Below are 19047 nucleotides of genomic sequence, written 5' to 3' on the forward strand. Positions count from 1 at the left end.
AACATGCCACTCAACTCTTGACACAAGCTGTCGTCATCTCAAAACTTGATTTCTGTAATGCCCTCCTGACAGGCCTGCACAGTAAAACCGCTTCAGATGATCCAGAACGCGGCGGAGCGCTTGGTCTACAACCAGCCAAAAAGGTCACACCGCTGCTCATTGAGCTCCACTGGCTGCCTGTTGCAGCCCGCATCAAATTCCAATCTCTAATGCTGGCCTACAAAGTTGTCTCTGGTACTGCTCCTACCTACCTGAACGCCCTGATTCAGGCATATGCTACCTCACCACCGTTGCGCTCTTCCAATGAACGGCGCCTGGCTCTGCCACCCGTTGGTCCAAGGCAATCCAGACTCTTTGCATTTCTTGTTCCCCGTTGGTGGAACCACTACCAGTTCCTACCAGAGCAGGGGCGTCCCTCTCTACCTTTAAAAAAAAAACTCCTGAAGACCCAGCTCTTCAGAGAGCATCTTCTCTCCTAGCACCACATGACAATTCTACTCCTAAGAGAATAGTCACTAGCACTTATTGATGCACTAATTATTATTGCACTATACCTTGATTGTTTGTTTTTACTCTTCCTGTAAGTTGCTTCGGATAAAAGCGTCTGCTAAATGACTAAATGTAAATGTAGAGTTAAATACTGAACTTGAGAGGGGCTTTAGGCAGAACCAGGCACATTGTTTCCTCTTTTGTTTTATGCCAAGGAAGCAAAGATTTCCCAAAAATATCAAACTATTCCTATAAAACAGATGCCAGATGCATGTGTCTGTAAAATGTCAGTATTTTTACTTCATGCCTTCAGAACCTCTTTTTTTTTTATACCATGCATGTCCAAGACCAAAGATGAGTCTGTCTGTTTTCAGTCTGGTGTTTTCCTGTTTCAGGAGGTCCCAGTCAATGGCCAGTAGGGGGCACTGCAGACCTTCAACCTGAGCAGATGAGCGGAAGACGACCTGCAGACAAATGCTCGGAATCCTCAGAGGATCGCAACAGTGACGGCTCGTTACACTGCAGCTACTAAACCTGCTGTTTCAAAGCCCTGCACTGCTTTAAACATTGTAGCTACCTAGTTCATCGGGCCGTATCCTGCCTTCCTGTCCTGCTGTAAAACTCTCAGCCTTTTTGTACTTTAATTGCACATTACCTGCCTATAATTTGATTTATTTTCGGTACTGAAGTTGTAAAAGTTTCTTTCTTTTAAAAGAAAAAGCCTTTGTAAATAATACTCACTGCAAGTTAAAATATTTTTCCCCTTTATCATTTTTTATAATGCATATAAGAACATGAAAGTGTATTTTATTACTGACTCATAATTTTTACCTTTTTGTTTTAAATCGGTCAGTTCATGTATAGGATGGTTCAGTTGTTTGTTGAATGGATTATGTGCAAATGCAGTAAAGAAAAGAATTTAATGAAACCCAATTGTGGTACAAAAGTCCCTTTATTAGCATATACATTTATTTACTTTTTTTAAGTACAAATCTTGGTAGCTACTGCAAAATGACTACATGGATGAGCACAGATAAGAAAATAGCAAAGTTTAGATCAAGATTTTGTGAAAATGAAGAGTTAGAAAAGGTTTACAGAATATGCTTAAGTCAGTATACATGAGATTATATTTAAAAGGTCTAATTTTTTTAAGTAGCACTTGAAACTGGTCATTACGCATCGTCAAAGTGACCTATAAAACTAGGCCTTGGAAAGATAAACCACAGTCAGTGACTGATGTTTAATAGCACCAAGATCTCTACATGTTTAAACAATCAGGCAGCTTCTCATTGGCCTTTTTAAAGTAAACACTTTGGTTGGTTTTTGTGTCAAATTTAGTTTTGGCAACATGAAATGTTCAAATTATGGCTCCAATCATTATATTAGAACAAACACACTCACTCCAGTTCACAACTTTGTGCTAATTCAACTACTGCAATAACTGTACATACACGTTTTTCTGCTTGAACTATTGGAAGTACAAAACAACGTTGGCTTTGTGAAACAACGGTGAACATTTGTTGTTTTTTTTGAGGAAATGTTCGTCTTTCTATCTCTGCACAAGTCTGACAAAGGCCTGAACGAGCTGGATGAACGGTTCCTGACCTTCATGGCTCGCCTTGGAGCCCGGCGTGGGCGGTTTGGATTGGGTGGAGGGGAGGATGCCGCTGGCCGGGGACGACGGAGAGCCTCTGCGGAAGTGCCGGGAAAGGCTTGAGAGTAAAGTGCTCTGGTGGTAGAGAAAAGGAAAAAAAGTTAGATCATATTCAGTATGTACATAAACAGTCAATTTGAAAAAATGGCTAATGGCTTAATTAAATAATTTAAACGGGTAAAGAGAATGTGATGTCTCACCAGTTCAGAGCTGAGCTCCTGTTTGAGCCTCTGTTTGTCTCGAGGGAGGATGGAGGGATCTTTGAGACACCGAACAGCCTGAGAGATCAGCACGTAGAAACAGTTCTCCATAGTGAACATCAACAAGGACCTAAAGAGAAACAAAACCAAGTCCTCAATTAAGGAGATGTGCCAGGATATCAAAAACTCATTAACAAGAAGTCAGTACAGTATACTAAAAATATTTTTCGTGAGAAATTCAGTGGTGTGTCATAAAAATGTCATAAAGTCACAGAATATTTCATAATATATCAAAGATATTTGACAATGATTATATAGCATAATGTAAAAGAAAATGTCATAAAATACAAAAAATTAAACAGACTAATTTGAATTTTTTTACATGAAAAATAAGGTCAAAAAGTAATAGTATAGTAATCTATTAAAAATTGTCATCGTATATTTTGCTACAAAAAAGTTGTTGTATTTCATAAAACATTTTACACATTTAGATGCAATAAAAATTTGTCATAACAATGTCATAGTATGCTAAAGACATCTAAAATAAAGATGTCATAGCATAAAAATATTTTTAAGCCAGAAAACAAATCAGCAGTAGGAGGGAGATTTACTCACTTCAAAGCTTGGATCTCCTCTGAGGAGGCCAGTGAGGCGATACTCAACGAAACTGGCTCTTTTTTCTTTTCCATCTATAAAGAAATGACACAAACAATCAGAGATGTGGTGTAGACTAACTGTAACTGGAGTTGTTCAGGATTATTCAGAACATCTACCTCGCTCAACATGCTCAGGGCCACGTTGATTGTGGCCAGCAGAGTTCCAAACGACGGAGCCACGTCAGGGTCGAACGCCGGCGTTGTGAAGCTGAGCACAAACAGGGTCCGATACTCTGCCAAGTCCATACTCTGACCCATAGAAAGAGACACAAATCAGCATTGCATTGTCTTTATGCAAAGATTTGAACGCAAAAATGTCAACATGTGGCACAGTTTCTTGTGATGCTGCTGGATATGGTGCCAATTGTCAGGATAAAAACCAAGTAGACCAATTAGACAGATTTTGGAGAGCCGTTAGAGCTGAATGAGCAGGCTGACCTGGTCCAGGAGTATCTGGCAGCAGTCTGGAGTGAAGTGCTGCAGAGTTGCCAAGGTTTTGCTGAGGATCTTCAGTAGACTGCACTGCACAGCCAGCAGGGCCTTCTGCTCGGCTTCCTCTCGCTCCCCTCCACCTGCTGCTTCTTTAGACGGGGTCTGTGGAGCCCGCTGTGTCCTGGGGAGGGGACCAGGGGGCAACGCTTCACCATTTTTGGCCTGAAAACATCCAGAACAAACAAGGTTTACTGTCTGCTTATGGTCACATTTCAATACAGGGATGAAATTCTTCATGTGCAAGACAGACTCATTCAGTCACATTGGTAATGATGAAATAATGCTGCCGTGTGTTATTATTAAATCGTAATCAGGTGTAAATTCCTACCTGGAGGTAGTGATGAAGCATCTTCTTGCTGTGGAGCAGGTACGTGCAGGTCTGGCACAGATAACAGAGGTTCACCTGCAGGGAGGAGACCGAAATTAACACAGTGACTAACTGGATGGTCAAAGTGTCAAAGCAGCAGTGGAGCTGTGGAGTTAATGTTGTTGATGTGGAGTTTTCCTCTGGACTTGCCTGAACGTCTCGGAGCAGTTTTGGAAGGTGAAACTGCCACTCTTTACAGAAGCTTGAGAGCTGCAGCAGGAAACCGACCGTGTGATCCGCCTCGTCCAAACACGCCAGGCTCTGCACTGTACGCACGGCGTTCAGACACTGAGAGAAAAGGTAAACGTGAAGATTAGTAATACTTCTGTATGCTGGTAATGTGGGTGTTGCCATTTTTGTTTTTTTACAACAGTGAAATGTATAGAAAATGTATTTCTGTGGTTTTATTTACAAATTAATTTGCTTTCATGACTAATGTAAAGACTTAGAGAGTGACATAAACTAATATCTTGGTCAACAGAACATTAATCAGCAGCAATTCTAAATATTTATTGGTTTTCTCAGTCCGTTAGTCAGACAAATTAGGCTGTTTGAATAACTGAACTTATAGTTATTAACTGATTTATGCACTAAGACAACTTTCATTACAATCCTACCTGTAGTATGCGTTCTTGATGTACTCCGACAAAGTCCAGGGCTTCGTTGATAAAGTTGTAGCGCAGCGTCTTGAGCAGACTCTCCATTAAAGACATGCAGAGGCGGTAAACCCCCGGCCAGCACGCCGAGTCCTGGGACTTCCGCGAGAAACTCTGCTCAGAGACATGAACATACTGTTATGAGATCATGATACTGGAGTTCTACGTCAGAAAGTGTTTCTGTAAAGAGACCTTTTATTACCTGAGACCCTCCGTTTGAAGAGCCCTCATAGACACTGAGGAGAGGGAGGCAGATGGTCTGGATGACTCCTGCTCCTGCAACAGCTGCTGCCCCCTGGAGGAGGAGAAAATAAACACCTCAACATTTGACATCTAAAAATTAAATTGACATAAAAGATGTTGATTAAAAAACATGAAAGGATGAGGCAAATATTGTGTGAGTTTCCAAAGCCTGATAAAACTTATTGCTCTGTATGTAGAAAAAATGTGTATTAGTCAACTATAAAATGCACCATTTCTCCTGTTTGAGTGATGTCGGCTGAAAACTACAATTTTTAAAATGAAACTACATATAAGCAAGCTATTTTTAAAGATTTATTTCTTCAGAAAAACAAAGCTGAGAGCTAGAAAGAGGGTGTAGAAGTCAGAAAGATTTAGAGACGGACTAACCCATCATTTGTTTTAGTATTTTTACAACATTTATTGGCAAAAAAGTAAAGTAAAAGTGTGTTTCTGTGTTTACCTGAGGGGTGCGAGCCAGTGTGAGCAGCAGGTGAAGAGCAGCCTCAGTGAAGTACAGGTTGTGTTTGGATCGCAGGCTGAGCTCAACAGCGTTGAGCACCGAAGGGAGAACGGGAACCTTCCTCATCACTGACACCCAGTGCTCTCCGTCCTCATCGGTGCGACACAGCTCCTTCGCCAAGTGCAGCGCTAACACACACACCTGACAGAAAAAGAAGAGGGAACATTTACTTTATGTTGGATTTACACTGCTGCTGTATACACTCAAGTTTGTCTGCAACAAGCATAAATGGCGCATAAGTTACATATCTAATTTTCCAGAGGCAATAATCTATATTTTCATCATGACTCATCATATGTCAATGTGACGGTGTGAGAACTTTTATTGATTAATCTGCATTTTCCCTTTAAATCAAGTGTCAGCTCTTCTTTAGTTTACTGTTTTGGTTCCTCACTGCTCTCATAGTATTGTTTTCCCCTGCAACCCTAAAGGTCAGTTGTGTTCACAACTTGTTTTTGCTGCCCCCATGTGGCCAAAAAACATATTGCAGGTTTAAACTAAAAGTATTGATAAAAGATAATTATCCAAATATCCTTTCTCCAGTCTCAACATTAGACATCTAGAAAGATAAATGTTGCTAAATGAGCTTGGCTTGAAAATGAAACATATTTTTTTTCCTCTTTTGGAAGGAGACACAGGGAGCAACAAAAATAGGCTTAAAATAACACCATCTTCAAACTAAATCTTCCGTCCTCTGCTCACCCCATCTCTCTGGTCCTTCTGTGGGCCACGGAAAGAGTCCGTCTCCATGCTGTCCTCGTCCTCCTGCGTGTCTCCCATCTGGCTCATGTGACGAGTATTGTCGATGAGCGCCAGGGCCTCGTCTTTCACCGTCTCACACACTGACAAAAGCAGCTGGGGCAGCTGGGAAATATCTCCACCTAGATGACAAAGAAATGAATAAGTAGAGACTCAACGACAAATCAATGCAACATCAGATTGAATCACAGACAACAGAAGACACACACAACTCTTACCGTTTAGTCCCTGAATCTGCAGCACAGAAATGAGTGCAGAGAAGATTTTGGCTTTGGTCCTCTCCATCATCTGCTGGTCGGCCTGCAGGACACTCTCCAGGATCAGGGACAGGGGGGACAGGAGGTCAGGAGCTGTTGCTACCACACTGGAGACAGCACGAGAGCAGATAAAGGAGTTAATGTTGTGAAATGTGCACTGTTGACTACATTAAGGAAACCTCTCTCTGTGTAATGCATGAATACAAACCTTCTCCACTGTTTGAGGAGGATGAGCAGCAGAGTGGCCATCATGGACCCAAGACGAAGACAAGGCACAGACATGGGTGTGGTCAGCTGAAAGAGACAGAAAGAGTTAGAAAGTTAAACAGTGATAAAAGGAAGAGAAATTCACAAAAAATAAAAAGAGAAATTAAGAAAATAAACTGTAGGATATATGTTATGCCGTGATGGCTTACAGCAGCTTTGGTCCCGTCCAGGACGTCCATGAAAAGCTTCAGTTTGGTCGAGTCCTCCGTTAGCTGCATCACATCGGACTGAAAACAAAAAATATACCATTATTTATCACTATTAAACATAAATAAATCCCTCTGCAGATAAAGCTTGCAGCTCTCAATAACAGTTGCATGTTTGGTCAGGTTGGTTAAAGGAATAGCATGGATTTTTCTGGAAAAGGCAGGGAAAAAAAGCATTTCTTTGCAAACTTAAGACCTTTGTGATAACGTACTAGGATTCGAGGCTCTATGTAGCTACGTAAACATGAACTTGAATTAGCTGCGGTCATGAGCCTTTGGCTACAGTTAGCAGAATAACTAAACTTGTAGCAACATTTTTTCTCCATCTCTAAAACACCTTGAAGATATTATTCTGTTCATGCAGAAGGCTAGTTTTCTTTCAGACCACTTTAATTACAATATTCTGAAGGTAATAATGACAAAGTATACCCAGCAAAAATAAACCAATAACTATAATGACTAACATATTTCCATTAAATATGAGGTTTAATTGTTGCAAAAGAAGCACCAATAAAAAGTTTGGTATTTGTACGGATGAAACAAAAAAGATTGAATGTATTATTTAAACACTTTTGTTTTCCGACACGGTTGGGGGCACACATCTAAACATCAACACCTAAAACACTTTGACCACGATTGTGTTTGCTGTAACATACATGAGTCGTAGAAAGAATCAGCAGCATCCGCCAGGCAGAGATCAACATCTGGGTCTCAGTAAAGGAACAGATGCCTTCCTCCTCCATCTCCGCCACGTGGCACACTAGAGACTTGACATACTGAGACCAGTACTCATATCGCCGTGCATTAGAAAACTTCTGCAGCCCATCCTTCAGAGACTGCTCCAAGGAACCACTGTAACAGCACAGGCACAATTAATATCAGCTCGAGGAGATAGGAGCTAAATTAAAGTGATAAATGCAGGAACACTGGAGTTACCTGACAACATAGTAAATCTCAAGGCCGATGATTTTCATGACAAAAGCACACGTCTCCAGAACACAAGGCTGAAAGTAAAATACAATTATTGAGTTAACACACTTGACATCTCATTTATGCATCTATTATAGCAGTTTAAAAAGCAATAACTACCTCTGTGGTGTCTGAAGGTGGCGTGAGGGTTCCAAAGAGAGGCGTTGTCAAATTTTCCCAAAACCTTTCTCTGTGTCAAAAAAAGAAACAATATATTCATCAAACTCTGATAAAAAAACATCCAGTTGCACAGACTTTTTACAGATCAACAAGTAAGTGTGTGAGATAATGTGCTTACTTTGTACGTAAGACAGAGATGGCACTATCTCTGCGATCCTGCCAGAGGGCGAGGAGGAAGGCCAGAGCGGCTCGGTGGAGCAGCGGGGGACACCAATACTTCCCCTGCTGTTTGGAGTCAATCAGGTCCAACACCACATGAAGACAGCTCCACTCCCCAAGCAGAAACTCCTACAGGTAAAATAGAAAAGATATGCTTTAAATACAGATAAGTGATCATTTGGTGTTAGTCTAAGTACTGTGTCAAATGTCCTTGATAATTATTAACATATTAAGTCAACCAATATTGTTTTTTAGTTTTAGTTTATTTTAAGTAAAAGTCTGTGTTTATTACAGTATAGTCTTTGTTCTAATCGAGCCAATAATTTTGTTATCTTAGTCAAACTTTGTTCACACAAGATTTTATCTCATCATTATCAGATGATCTTCGCACAAAGTTTCTGGTCTGGTGGAATGGTATCCTTACCATCTATTTTTTAGCCATATTGCCTCCTTTCTGATAAAGGAATACATTTGTTTTTTTCTCAGCCTCCTGTTTTTTAAGTCTTGTCTGTTTATCGTCAACAGCATTAAATGTTGGTCTAACTCCAGTTAAAGTTCAATGATGATGGTGCCTTCTTCACTCCTAAAATTAAAACTGATCGAGATGCAACTAAACTAAAAATAAAAACCAACACATTTTTATTACAACACACATCACTGCAGTTCCTACCTTTGACCCCTCTTTTCCGTCTTTGACTTCCAGGTTGAGGAAAAGCTCGATGAGGCCGGGCTGGGTTTCCACCGCCACAGTGAGGAACTCCAGGATCATGACCTTGATCCTCATGTCTTCTGTTTTGCTCTGCAGCCGAGTGAGGAACGCATCCCGGATGGCTGCTGCGTCGCTGCCAAGGCAAGCGTAGACTGACATGGGAGCCACCTACAGATAAAATACACGTTAAAGATTTTGAATATTTACTGTTGTACAAAAAAGTCATGGTAGGAGGGAAATCAAATAAATTCAGGGAAATGTGGGAATCTTTTATGCATCAGTCTGGAATTAAACTGATATTCATGAATGAAACAAATTAGATAAAATAAAATAATATATTTTAATTAGAATTAATTATTATAAAAAGTATTAATATTTCATTTATGTAAGTATATATATATATATATATATATATATATATATATATATATATATATAGGTAAATATTTTTTATTTATTTATCTATATCTTTTTTCCCTGAATTTTTTATGTTAAAGGGAGGTGTTCACAAATGTTAACCTACATATAACTATAATGTTTAAAAACAAAAACATACAAAAAATACTGTAGAGATATATATATATATATATATAGGAAGTCCTTACTGTGGCGAGCCTTTTGAGCAGCTGAATTGCGAGGCGAGGCAGCGCTGGGTCGTGTTTGTGGTAAATATATTTGGCCAAGACAACGATGAGATTGCTTCCATGGCCACCGTGTTGCGTGAGCGCCTGCTCCAGAGGGGACACGGCGTCAGACGGCGGCTTCAGGCGGATGACGTTGTTGGTGACAGAGAAGGCCAGTTTGACTGTCTGGATCAGAATCTGACCGGGACCCTCGGAGCCACAGCTGGACGGCGTCAGAGGGAAGGAAGAAAGTTTAATGATTGAATTCTCAACATGACAATAAAATGAGTCTATACAGTCAGAATAATGGAAGGTTTCGTCTGTTCACCTGCTGGGCTGAGCAGCCAGGACCACGTCGATGGTGTCCACTCCAACTCCCATGATATTGACGACGGCCTGTCCAGCCTCAGTGTTGGCCAGACTGTAGATACACAAGGACTGCAGGGTGGGGGTGCTGCAGGAAAATGATTAATCAACAACTGTACAAATACTACAACAAAATGTCCTTTCATTAATTCCTCAGAGCGGCAACCACCAACCTTCTACATTACTGATTAATCATTTTAGATTCATCAGAAAATAGAGGAAATAGTCAACATATTGAGATGTAGTTGTTTTGTTCAACTAACAGTCCAAAAGTTAAAAATATTCAGATTACTATCACAGATTTTGTTTTTTTTAAACCAGCAAATCCTCACATTTAAAAAGCTGTAACCGGAAAATAGTTGCCAGACTTAGACAATAAATTAATTGTTAAATTGATGCAGATGAATTATTAATCAACTAATTATCTAATCATCTATGGCTAAAATAACTGTCTACAAGTATATTCTTGATAAAAAATGTTTTTTTTTTAATAAGGGAAAACAAAAACACTTTAAAATTATAGGGTCCTTATATTAGTTATCTCATATACTTGGAAATACTCGTCAATGAAGTGAATTTAAAGAAGACTTCTATACCTCGCTTTGCATTGACTGTATGGTGGGATTCATTTTTATATACTTTTTCTTGTTTTATCTTTTGCTTGTTTGTTTATTGATATAGTTCTTGAAAATCTAATTAAGAATCATTAATTGACTCAGTTTGTTTCCTAACAGACTGTTTGTTTCGTGCACATTTTCTGTAAATTCAGTCAGGGAATATTCAGAGTTATGAAATTTAAATCAGTACCTGCCCTGGTCCTCTCCCTCTGGACTCAGATTGAGAATGGCATGAATCAGCTCCAAAATAAGACAGCCTGCAGAAACAGAGCAGTGTTAATTCAGTTTTCATCTTCCAGTCTGGAGGATAGAAACTTGCCAAAATTGTCATGTTCGACATGTTCCCTTACCGATCCTCTCCCTGACTCCGTAGGTGTTGTAACGCCATTTATGGTATGTGGGTAGCATCTCCTTTAACACCAGCAGCACACAGGGGATCAGGCCTTTGTTCTGAGTGCTGCCAAGCTGACCCTGAAAGAAATCATGTGCATTATAGTGCCAGAACAGCATATCTAAAGATTTAAAAAACAAAATTATCTCCTTTAACAGTTCAGTACATCTTTTTAGGCAAAAAAAAAAAAAGTTACCTTGACCAGGGTTGTAATGAGGCGAAGGAAAGCGATGGTCACAGCATACTCTCCTCTGGGCTGCTCAATCTGGACCAGCAGGTTGCCATAGTTACCTGCCTTCATCCCTTCAGCACTAGAAACAACAAAGTCTTGTTCAATACGTTTCACTTCCCCCCAAAAATGAAAGTCAGATATTTTCTTGGCACACAGTTTAAGCTCTTTACTTTACCTCACACACTGAGGCATGCTGGTCAAAGGGTTGGAGGCAAAGGGGAGGAAACCTGTGTGATGAAGACTGGACCACACCTGATTGTAAAAAGACAAGATAGATGAGGTGTGTGAGGATCAAGAGGATTCAAGAAGAGTGATGTTAAATCCTTGACTTCAACACCTGTTCACACCCAGCATACCCACCTTCCCGGGCATCCTTGCAGCCAGTACAGAGAGGCAGTTCACACAGGAGGCGATCACGTCCACCGGAGGGTTGATGACTGACGTTAACCTAACAGATAGTAAACACACAAATGACAAGACAGATTAATTACATGTTTCTGATCAAGACAGCTTCAAACAAGAATGAGAAAAAAAAAAAAAAAAAACAGATTTTAGGAGTTTGATAAGTGAGTTTACCTCTGCAGCAACATGTAGATGCGTGATGTGAGAGGCAGCAGACAGTCAGACACAGTCCAGTCTGTGCTGATGATCTTATGGACCAGATCCAGGATTGGCTTCACACGCGCACAGTGAGCTAAAACATCTAGCACAAGAAAAGAGCACAGACAAATTCATGAAACAAAAAGTGGAATAATATAAAACTTAACATGTTTATGATCGTATCAGCTGTTTGTCAATCTAAGAAAGCAGTTTGATAAGATTTCACTCGACTCTGATGATAACTTGCTACATTATATTATATAAACAGATTAATTACAAGTTATAATTGGTTGCATAGTTAGTAAATAGTAAATTACTTTAAGAATAAACCTGCATCAAATACTGAAACCATTATGTGATTGAGCTCAATTTTTTGCATAAGTAACAAAAAGGACAAGTCTGGTAACCGCAGCAACTTTCCCCAGGGACTAAGAAAATTTTTAGGAGGTCATATATATATATATATATATATATATATATATATATATATATATAAATGATCCTGACAAAAAAGGGGGGGTTGTCTGATTATCCAAAGTCTGATAGAGCTTATTCCTCTGGGAGGAAGGGGCCACAGACAGACTGGGGCCGACAGAAACAATTGAGATCCATTGTTGGTTTTTGGTCTTTTTGTGACAATAAAAAACATCAAATAAAATAGTCAGCCGTATCCTTTAAAGATATATCCATCAGCTTGTGAGAAAAAAAAAAATGTCCAGTTGTGTACCTGCAGTTGAAACAACATGAAGCAGCATCTCCACCTCACAGGTGAAGAGGGTCCAGGAGCTGTAGGAGTAGTCCCAGCGGACCACGTAGCCCTGCTCGCCTCCAATCATCACCTGACCCAGCACGCCCTGAGGCATCCACAGGTTAGTCTGTCCTGTACCTGGAGGTAAAGACAAAATGTTATACTGCAGGTATGTCACACAAACAAAGAGTATTATAACTATTACAAGTATTTCTTAACAATTCATTTATTTAAAAGGGCATTGCACCAGAAAAATAAATGTTGAATATTAAGGTAATATAAACATATTGTAATGTACCATCTGTGGTGTTTTTTTTATTTTTTATAATTAGTTATTAATGTTATCTTTATTTCACCATTTATGTAATTAAGTTATTAATTAAACTAATGTATTTTAATCATTTTAATATTCATTGTTCATTATAATGTATTTATTATATAACATATATTTTTAAGTCAGCATAATGATTTTTTTTTTTTAATAAAAATGTAAATAAATGTTCTAAAATGTTGAAAACTCATTAAACATTTGGTTGTGGGAAAATCAAAAATCAACATATCCTCTGATATTCACAACATTTTGTATCTGTATAAAAAACTCTCAGGAACAACCAGAAGCACTAACCGAGTGGGTAGAGGAGTTTCGGTGTTTGTCTCCTCCAAAGTGTCTCATCATCCTTGGAGATTATGTCATTGGGCTTATGTTTGTAAACTTGCGTGTAGAAGGACATCTTATCCAAGAAGTTGTAAACCTGTGACAGAGGTATAACAAAATACAGTGTATAACCATTTACATAGCACACGTTCAGTGTGTTTATTTCTTTGCATGTGTGAAATTTACCTTTTTAACTGTCGACTTGTTTGACAGAAGTGCAGTTAGAAGCTGTAAGAGCGGTCCGATCTTGTGGGGGAACATCCCGACAGCACTGTCCAGGATCATTCCCAATCCCATGTTTGGCTTCTGGATTTAAAAAAAAAGAGAGAAACGAAATGTTATTAACAGTTTACATTTTTGTTGTTTTTATCCTATTTTATCTCTAAAAGAAATTATTTTCTGTGTATTTTCTCACCATTTCCCAGAAGACTTCTGCCAGACTGGGAGCGGACAGGACCTCACAGGCAGCATCGATCAGGTGGGAGCTCTGTGTCGCCACACCACCAGTCTGTTACATGCAGTAAGATGAGACAAGTTACACACACAGGTCACAAATATGAGTATATCAATTATGAGTCAGGAAAGTTTAAAATCTGGATGTATACCTGAAGGCTTTCCTCTTCAAAAGAAGTGACCACAAACGAGAGGAGGCCATAGATACACATCTTTGCTGTGCTTGCTGTGCACTGGATAGAAAAAGAAAGAGTTAATGGTCAAAATTACATTTATAATAACAGAACAAATGCATACACATTGACACATATTGTCATGTCTGTTTTTGTTGCTGTGAATTGCTGAATCATATATTTTATGTATACATTATTTTTATTTATTTATAAAGCACCTTTCATACACAGAAATCAGACCTAAGTGCTTGACAATTATCAGACAAAATATTTTAGAAACAACAGAAATAAAAAAAGGGAGGAAATAAGTGTTGCTAGTATCTAAAAATAGTTATAGGCCATATGAAAATGATACAATTTAGTTGTTGTTTTTGATGCACAAAATGTAATGTTTTTTTAGGGAAACTTGTTATTTTCAGTGCTCTATTTGGCATTGTCAGTACTCCCACAAACAACAAAGCTGCTTAGTATAACTTCTCAGAGCATTGTCTTCACTTCAATGTCTGGTTGCACTGCAGATATAAACCAAGACCCAAGGGGTATGATTATAAAACCTGATTTAGCTTAGATTCTGACTATAAAACTAATCGCCATGTTTCCCTACTGCCAGGTGGTTTTCATTCTAGACATCTCATTAGAGACTGATTTAGGTCTGAGGCCCAGTGTGATTACATTTAACTACCCGGTAGAGAAAACCAGAAGCTCTCTGAACCCTTTTAGTAGCTGAAACATGACAGTAACCATTAAAGAGAAACTGTTTTCCTTTAAATAAAAGTTATAGTTTTTCCAGCTTCTTAAGAACTTTAGTTTGGATCAAATGTGTATCCATGTTCTCTTACATTATTCCCTGAGACTCCGAGGCCTTTCAGCATGGTTGAAATGTACTTGAACACTTCCAGCTGCAGGGCGGTGTTGCCTATCCTCCTCATCACAGGGCTGGACTCGTCTGGTCGCAGAGTGTGTCTCAGCAGGACCCAGGCCAGCAGCACCGGCCCGTGATGAGGGATGTCACCGAATGTGAGCAGCAGCTGATCAATCTCCTGGAAGAAACAGAAGAAATGCAGAGATTCAGCAGTCTGTGTGGTATTTTAGGTGCCTAAAATCAGTTCTCTTAGACTCTGATCAATTTTGGGCAATTTGGACGGATGAACACTAGACTAGGGAAACCTTAAGATGTGAAGTAGATCAATTATCTCTATTGAAATACAGAATTAAGCATTGTTTTTGTCTGCAGCATTGAGAGACTTGGGTCAAACCTTGATGACTTCAGGAGCGCTGGAGAACTGATGCTGCTCTGTGCAGTCTTCCAGGGCACACTTGTGGAGGAAGTCTATGTCCATTCCTTCAACCAGGATGAGAGAGCTCAAATATCTGCAGGACAGAGAAACACATGAGACATTAAAGATGACGAAAGGAGCTTCCTTCATTACATGGACATCCGAATCCTGATGAGAATGCTGTATTGTTTTTTGTGCACATTTATTAACTGCGGCTGTGGCTACATACGACTGTTTCAGACTCATGTGACAAACATTTCATATAACTCTTGAGCGTTGTGAAGTCCAAAAGTCAAAATTTAGAGAAAGAATAGAGATGTTATCATTTCAAAAACTCGCAACATGTTTTTATCTTACAAAATATTGTGCTTCAGGCTATATTTGTTGTCACTTAGCCTTATTAAAGCAATTACTGCAGTCAACAAACTGTTTACTCACTATATATTACTACTATATACGGGGCAGTCTAGCAGCAATCTAACACAGCTAATGAAACTGAAAAGTTATATTCATTAAAGAAAATTCATTCATTCATTTCATATTACCGGATAAATTGTGTCCGAATATATAAAAATGTACATGTAGATAAAAAAGTATATCTTAGTATCTGTGCATTTACCAAAGTTTTAATCAAAGTCACATTAAACAGGAAGACATCCACTATTCTATCGAACAGCTCTCTTTAAAAGTTATGAACACAAATAGCATGAGATGCTCTTACCCTATTCGGTCAACCAGCGAGTCCATGCTTTTGTCTACTAGATGTCTGTTGGTCTGCCGCAGCCCAAAGCCTTGTTCTTTGAACGTTTTGGTGAAGCTCAGCAGGTCGGACGGGCTCATCTCAAAGTAGGCGTAATACAGAAAGATAATCTCCAGCAGCAGAGACTGTTCCCTCAAACACTGCAGGAACCAGAGTGACACCTGCCTCTCCGTCTTAAAATAACAATAAATAATGTATTATTTTACATCCTTTGAGAGATAAAAGTCGGCATCAGTTATGACATTCATGTAAAGCAGCAGAAATCAGTCAAAAGAGATTTGTTACATCAGATCTAGGTTGCAATATAAAGTATTTTTGTGTTGAACAGATTTGAACCAAATATATTGACCAAATTATCACCATGAGGTTTCCGTGAGTTTCCCATGTTGGTGCTTCTGCTTTGAAGAGGGTCTCAAACTGCGACTGGTACTTGCTCACCAGGTCTTTCTCCAGTTTATTCACACAGTTACAGTACTCAGCCTGGACAAAAACAAACAGAGTTATTTTACAGAAGCAGCAACAAATAAGCATTATGTTTCTGGTATAAAGGCATGATGTGAACCAAATCCAGCTGCTTCTCACCCTGTAGGGATGTCGCTCATCCTGAAAGTATGTCAGTAATAGCAGGACACATCTGAGCAGACACATGCGCTCTTCATAGTAATAGTCAGCCACCTGTGAATACACACAAACAATCATAATTATTGGATTAAAGATGGAAGTATAACTATAATGAAAAATCAGTGCAATAACGCAGGAAATGTATATGACTGCAGATTTCTGTACTGACCTTCAGCAGTAGCGTCTGGCTTTGTCGCTCATCCTTGAGAACAACCTGTAAGGAAGACAAATACCAATTGAAATTAGCGTTCAATTATAATAATTGAAATCAAGTTTAATTATTGAAATCAAGGCTCAGAAAAAATCTAAACTGTTACCATATAGTCTTAATGCAGTACATTGCAGAAACATATTGCAGTTATATCACACTTCATACCATGTAGACAATGGTTTTAACAGAATTTGAAAATATAAATGTTAGTTGTCAGAGCCTAAAACCAATGATCTGTTCAGTACAAGAAAAAAAAAGTTGAAAATGAAAAGTCCAGTAATTATGGATTTGGAGAATTGTGACTCCCCTACTCATAAAATATGGTCCAACATACAACACAGTATCACTGAAAACTAAGTGGATACATTTAGAAACACTGCCATTTGCAATTTTTGCAGAAAAAAATGCAGGCACTTTATACTGTATACTGCTCTGGTTATGCAAAGATTTCAGACACAAATTCCAACAACTTAAATACAATCTAAGCAAGAGCAAACACCTTTAAAGAGTCCCGGGTTCCTCTGAAGTCCTCCTGGAGGTAGCACTGTAAAAGCTGCACACTCTGTTGCTCATCAAGACCCTGTAACATTATTTAAGGATTACATCATTATCTGATTATCATGAAAGAAAGACAGTGAGTCACATCTTTTAAATAAAACAGATATTTGAAACTCTTACCAACAGTTTACTGATCCTCAGACCAAAATCCTTCAACGGTTGTGCTACATCTTTGTTGTCCTTCACTTTTGCAGCAGAGGATGAGCTAAAACAAAGGGTGTAGACAATTAATCTCTCTGTTGTTATGAATAGTGATGGATTTAGTATAAGGGATCATAATAACAAGAACATACCTTGGTGGCTTGTAGTAACTAAGTCCTTGATGCAGTCTGTCCCAATGTCTGTCAAGTTCTGCCTCAATCTGACCCTGAGGGAAAAAAATCACATGTTAGTTTCTGTATGGTCTAAAATAGCAATAAGCCAAAGTAAATAACTAATGTTAATACTTCTGTGATTTTGTTAAATCCAAAGGGGGGAAAAAAGGTGTTCCCACTCGTAAGACATGCTAGAATCAAAGTACTGATGAGACCATGGCCTATAATAAACTCTGACTCAACCTCCACACTGTTGTGGCAGCTGCATACATATGATACACAAGGACATGTGGCAAGAAGACATACTGGCTCTCGTAATGCAGATCTTCCCAGCAAGATGGTCCATAATTCTCGACTGCTCCTAAGAGAACAAATGTTATATTTTAACAAATGCATTTATGTATATTACACAGGAGAGTAGTGCGCCTAAAGAAACTTGACCCTCTGATGTTCTGTGTACCTACACTCTGTCCTCCTCCTGTCTAGGCCTGCTGTGTGTGTGTGTGTGTGTGTGTGTGCATGGTACACAGAACATCAATTTCCACACTTCTATAAGCCCCGGGTCCAGTGGACCTGGACATCTTATATGTAATAGAAATGTGTAGGGGGGGTGTATGGTGTGTGGTCATTAAATATGTATTCTGATATATGTTCTTCACAGAAAATGAGCCAAAGTCAGTGAGTCTCAGTTTGAAAAATTAATTAATTGTATCATTTTTCTTTTAATAAAAAATGAAAACGGGTCCCACAGACCCGAACACCATACAAGGGTTAAAGCAATGACCACATTAATGCATCAATAATTATAATCAAATAAGATAATATATATAATTCTGAAATGAACCATTCTGCAAAACCAGTAGTAATACACAATAAGAGGTTATTTAACGACAGAGTACCATAGCAATGCATTTAAAATAAAAAATAGTTTCAACTTTACATATTTTTAACTTGACATTTTCATTTCAGGACTTTTACTTGTAACTGAGTATTCAACAATATATAATCAGTGATTATTAAGAGTATAATGCCGATTGTTGGATTTATTAACAGTTCAGATGCTGAGGTAGTTTCACGGCTCATGGGTCGATTTTCAAACTAAAAGTGCGAAGGTAAACATTTTCTATTCCAGTGATTTAAGCTAACGTTGTGCCCAAACACTAGCCTTAGCCTCTTTCCGTTAGTCACAACCGACCACTACCAGTTGGAGCAAACTGTTCGGCATTTTAATTCGCAACATTAGCACTTGGTCCTTGTCTGGATAAAAAAAAAAGAGTCATATTTTCTGAACTTCAGAGACATGCTGTTGTTGACATGCGGCTCACACCGCGCTGCTGAAAACCATTCAAATCTTCAACTGCTAGCAGCTGCTAAGCTAAGTTAGCGTGGAGCTCGCAGCTCACAAGACACACTGTCAAATATAAACGTCACTTCTGATAGGTCTTAATAACCAGGCATGGAGTATATATATGCTTTCTCGTTGTTAAATACCTAAAACTGTTTAAAACAACGTTAACGTTAGCTAAAGTTTGTTGCTTTCTGCCTACCTGACGCTCATCTCCGATTCCGCCATCTTCGTTCCTGCCATCTGATTGGTTGTTGCGCTGTGTCGTCATCAGTGTCGTTGGCAGCTTCTTCTTCGCAGGTGTTAATGTTATGGCATTA

General features: G+C 38.9%; 2 protein-coding genes across 7 annotated transcripts in view; one reads left to right on the forward strand and one right to left on the reverse strand.

Annotated features, from left to right (window-relative positions):
- The window catches only part of cdk5rap2 (CDK5 regulatory subunit associated protein 2), a 36152-nt gene extending 34730 nt beyond the window's left edge, over positions 1-1422 (forward strand). For all 5 annotated transcript variants that reach the window (XM_059358676.1, XM_059358680.1, XM_059358679.1 and 2 more), the window contains one exon: positions 885-1422. In XM_059358676.1, the coding sequence (XP_059214659.1) occupies positions 885-1021 (137 nt within the window). In that variant the 3' untranslated portion in view covers positions 1022-1422. The remainder of the gene's footprint in view (positions 1-884) is intronic.
- Positions 1423-19019, reverse strand: nup188 (nucleoporin 188). Of its 2 annotated transcripts, none has more exons than XM_059358681.1 (43): positions 18930-19019; positions 17689-17743; positions 17362-17435; positions 17189-17273; positions 17010-17090; positions 16469-16513; positions 16261-16353; positions 16039-16158; positions 15640-15851; positions 14898-15012; positions 14481-14681; positions 13621-13701; positions 13431-13523; positions 13202-13321; positions 12986-13112; positions 12340-12498; positions 11589-11715; positions 11373-11460; positions 11188-11264; positions 10977-11091; positions 10740-10860; positions 10580-10646; positions 9735-9860; positions 9389-9629; positions 8745-8951; positions 8034-8203; positions 7856-7925; positions 7703-7770; positions 7423-7618; positions 6710-6787; positions 6502-6587; positions 6255-6400; positions 5980-6158; positions 5218-5418; positions 4717-4809; positions 4476-4628; positions 4009-4146; positions 3820-3894; positions 3438-3653; positions 3117-3248; positions 2959-3032; positions 2344-2473; positions 1423-2218 (listed from the first exon to the last, which is right to left on the reverse strand). In XM_059358681.1, the coding sequence occupies exons 1-43, from the start codon at positions 18968-18970 to the stop codon at positions 2039-2041; spliced, it is 5256 nt and encodes a 1751-aa protein (XP_059214664.1). In that variant the 5' UTR covers positions 18971-19019; the 3' UTR covers positions 1423-2038. The 2 variants fall into 2 exon arrangements, with proteins under 2 accessions (XP_059214664.1, XP_059214665.1); XM_059358682.1 differs by lacking the exon at positions 18930-19019 and adding an exon at positions 18683-18699.
- Positions 19020-19047: the final 28 nt, after the last annotated feature.

This window comes from Centropristis striata, chromosome 19, assembly GCF_030273125.1.
Source record: "Centropristis striata isolate RG_2023a ecotype Rhode Island chromosome 19, C.striata_1.0, whole genome shotgun sequence".
Taxonomy (NCBI): domain Eukaryota; kingdom Metazoa; phylum Chordata; class Actinopteri; order Perciformes; family Serranidae; genus Centropristis; species Centropristis striata.